The sequence below is a fragment of the Calidris pugnax genome, unplaced genomic scaffold, assembly GCF_001431845.1.
Source record: "Calidris pugnax isolate Ruff unplaced genomic scaffold, ASM143184v1 scaffold103, whole genome shotgun sequence".
Classification (NCBI taxonomy): domain Eukaryota; kingdom Metazoa; phylum Chordata; class Aves; order Charadriiformes; family Scolopacidae; genus Calidris; species Calidris pugnax.
In genome coordinates this window covers 10,294,767-10,298,531 of record NW_015090990.1, presented here as the reverse complement: position 1 = coordinate 10,298,531, position 3,765 = coordinate 10,294,767, and the positions used below count along the sequence as shown (strand labels likewise).

The following is a 3,765-nucleotide window of genomic DNA, read 5'->3' as shown; positions in this document are numbered from 1 at the left end:
CTGCCCGCGCTGCCCCGGCCCGGCGGCTCCGCCAGGAACCCAAACGGCTCCGCAAGGCCCCGGTGCCGCCACGGGACACCGGCGCGGCCCTGCACTCCCGGCCATGGGCGGCTCTTCCTTTCCTTTCTGGTTTTTTTTTGGGGGGGGTTGGATTTCTTCATTTTCTTCCTTTTTTTTTTTTTTTTTTTTTTTTTTCCCCTTTAATTTTTAAAGGACTTTAAGTCAAGGTTTTTTTTTTTTTTTTTCTTTTTTTTTTTTTTTTTTTTTTTTTTTGTGCCGATCGGAGTTTCCAGAGCCATTTTCTTAGCACATTTCGGTGACCCTCTTTTATTTTTTTTTTTTTTTCCAGTGCTATAATTAACTGCATACAAAGAATGCGCCTCGTTTACACATGGCAGCCAGGAAAGACGCCTGAGCTTTGAAGACCGCTGCTATCGCGTTTTCGATCATGTTTCCCCACATATTACACCAAGAATTCTCCATGTGTGGTAGTTTCAGAGTTATACGTTTTTGTCTTGAACATGCTATTTTGTTTCCCCGTGCATTTATGTATTTATGGGTTGATTTATGTAAACGAAAGTAAAGATGAATCTTTGTTCACCACCCTCCTCCCCCCCCCCTTCATGGCACATGCCTGTGAATTATTCGGTATAACGCGTGTGCACGCCACTGTGCATATGTACAAACACGTATTAACACAACCAACAGATAGGAATTAAATTATTGTTCAGTTTGCTGCTAAAAATTATTTCCATGGAAGAACTGCGTTTCCTCGTTCGAGACGTTTGGTTTACTTTCTGTCATTTTGAAAGAAACGCACACCATATCATAAATAGGTAAACAAAGGGCGGGGGGGGGGATAATAAAAAAAAATATACAAGGTAAAACCTGTCAATCTGCCTGAGATAAAATATCATAAAGACATGGTGTGGGCTTGGTGACGATTTCTTACCGGAGACCGCTGGGATCAACATAATAGAGTGTTGCGTGGCAAGAATATTGTTTACGTTTTGTTAGTTACAGGTCACCCCCCTTCACAGTTGTTTTCGAAAACATGAAGTCCAACACCTTAGGATTCATCGTAGTGGAATAAAATAGCAAATAAAATATACTTCAACAAATCAGTGGACTTTGTAAAACCGCTCAGTTGCGTGACCTTCGGGTCTTTTTTGAGTCTGTTGCCTTGGCCCAACGCTGACATATTGAAATTTATAGTCCAAGATTTTAAGACCTAGTTTGTCTGCATTTTTTGCTTTTTTTTCCCCTCTCTAACAAACACAAACATCAAAATAAGGTGGTTTCAAAGAAAAGCGCCATAGCATATCGTAAACTCATTAGGTCCAGACGTCTAGCCATCTCAATGGTTTTATTATACCACGGTTCTTCCTGTTTTAAAAGAATTATAGGTATCTTCTCGACAATGGATGGGAAGCAATGCAACACCTTTTCCTGGCACTGCATGCTTTCGTTTTTTTTTTTTTTTTTTTTTTTTTTTTTTTTTTTTTTTTAACAGAGGTAAAAAAACATTAAACACCAGGTCTCTCAGCTCTCCCCTTAATCTTGAATTAACCGAACTGCTCGTAAATATTTACGGGTCCTTCATTTTAATGGTTGCTCTTTAAACAAAGCATTTTTTACAATGAACTTCATCTCAATTATCTTGATAAAGTCATGTGTGTTTATAAATGCAGAAGGCATGAGGCGCGCTGCTAAATGAGCTCTCGGCAACAAAGCTTAAAGCTGAGCGTTTGGAAGCAGCCGTGTGTGTGTGTGTCCCGTGTCCCCACCCCAGCCCCCTCCGCTCCCCCCAGAGCTTTCCAACCTTCAGATTAAAGAGCGCAGGGGGGTAGAAAAGGGAAAGAAAAAAATAAATTAAAAAAAAAAAAGCGGTTTAAGCAAATCGGCATCATTTTGCTTCACTGGTTCTGGAGGACGGGTGCGGAAATATTTCCTAAATTATCGCAGGGGATGGCTGATGTTTGGTGGACCGCTCGCACGGCCGGCGCAGGGGAGCGCGGAGCGGCAGCAGGCGCGCACCATCCGCGGGGCGGCCGAGGCCGGCCTCTCCGCCACCGGCCTCCAAGAGCAAATAGGCATGAGTCGAGGGCGGGGGGAAAGGGATTTGTTTCCCCCCCTCCTCCCCGGCCCTTTGTGCCTGCCAAAGGTGCCGGTGCCCCGGCGGCGCGGCCCCGGGCCCGCGGAGGGGTTGCGCGGGGGGTTGCACGGTGGGGTCGGCGGCGCGAAGGGCAACGCGAGGGGCGCACAGATTTCTCCTCTCACCGCAGCGCTGTCGTTGGGTCACGGCAGACTTTATTGTGTAATAACTGACAACAATTACAACAGGTCCGTAGCTCGAGACACGGAGTGGTTAATTAATACAACAGTCACCGGGGCAGGGACGGCAGCTAGCCGGGGGACCGGGAGACGTTAGGCCTATTGCGAACGGCTTCAGGGATGAGACAACCTCCTAAAAGTGCACTAAAGGGGGGGTAGAGGGAGGGGGGAAAGGCTCGTGGCCTCGCTGTGGCATCTATTGCGAAGGAGCGAAATTCAGACCTAGAAAGCAGAGGTTTTGGGTAAGGTTTCCTCTTAGTTAATCGTGGACAACACAGCACCCCCACTGATTTAAGCGACTGTAATTTAATATATATTTTATTATCGTAATTATAATTAATTTCCTTACCTTTATTTTGGCAAAGTAACTATCTAGACTACATCACTTTTAAGAAACATGTCAAACATTTAACATCAGATAGAGTTCCCAAAGCTAACGTGCACTCACAATATCTTCACCCAAAACGGTCTGGGAAGGAGGAGGAGGGGGAGGATGTAGCGACTCTGCAAAACACGTTGGCGAGCAAGACAAAATTTCCCGAAATACCTGACATAGACCACGTTTCACTTCTATCCAAAAAAAAAAAAAAAAAAAAAAGGACCAGATTGATTTAAAGTTCCCGGGGTGGGGAGGGGAGTGGGGGGGCGCAGGAGGAGGAGGAGAAACGTATGGGGGGCTGAAGGGGCAGGGGAAGAATAAAACCAAAAAACAAACGAGGAAAAAAAAGACAAAAACCAACAACCAAAAACCCGAACCCAAAACAAACCCTAAAACCCCCAAACTCAGAACTAAAGCAATATTCCCCAACTGCGTTTCTACCCCAGCGTTAGTCTCCTTTATTGCCTTTCTCCTTGTTCATCTTTTTCATTTTCATTCTTCTGTTCTGAAACCAGATTTTGACCTGTCTCTCTGTGAGATTTAAAATCCTAGCTACTTCGTAACGGCGGTCTCGGGTGAGGTACATGTTAAAGAGAAATTCCTTTTCCAGTTCCAGAGTTTGATACTTTGTGTAGGGACAACGCTTTTTCCTCGTTGAACGAGCGTGGATCCAGTTTGCTGCAGGGTTATCTGGAAGAAGGGAGGTATATAGGGAACGAGGGGAGAGGGGGGGAGAGAAAGGTCGTTAAATTAATTTAACGAAGGATGGACTGTTTTCACAACTTCGGAGGAATTATCATAAAAGCCTTAATGCCCCAGTCTGTTTACTGTACAAATGATGTCTTGATGGTAGGTGGTTATGTGGAGTCTTTTATGGGTGCTTGTTGCTGCTTGCGCTGGGGTAGGCGTCTAGACGTTTTTATAGGTTAGTAAAACTATCAGTTTTGCACATTCGAGCCTTACAGGTTTCGGCAATAAATCAAAGGGGCAATTTCTTTCTTTCTTTATTTCTTTCTTTCTTTCTCTCCCTCTCTCTCTGCCCCTCTCTCTGC

General features: G+C 44.9%; 1 protein-coding gene across 2 annotated transcripts in view; it reads right to left on the bottom strand.

Moving 5' to 3' along the window:
• Window positions 1–2,994: 2,994 nt before the first annotated feature.
• The window catches only part of HOXD9 (homeobox D9), a 2,998-nt gene continuing 2,227 nt past the window's right edge, over window positions 2,995–3,765 (bottom strand). For both annotated transcript variants that reach the window (XM_014954232.1, XM_014954231.1), the window contains one exon: window positions 2,995–3,403. In XM_014954232.1, the coding sequence (XP_014809718.1) occupies window positions 3,162–3,403 (242 nt within the window). In that variant the 3' untranslated portion in view covers window positions 2,995–3,161. The remainder of the gene's footprint in view (window positions 3,404–3,765) is intronic.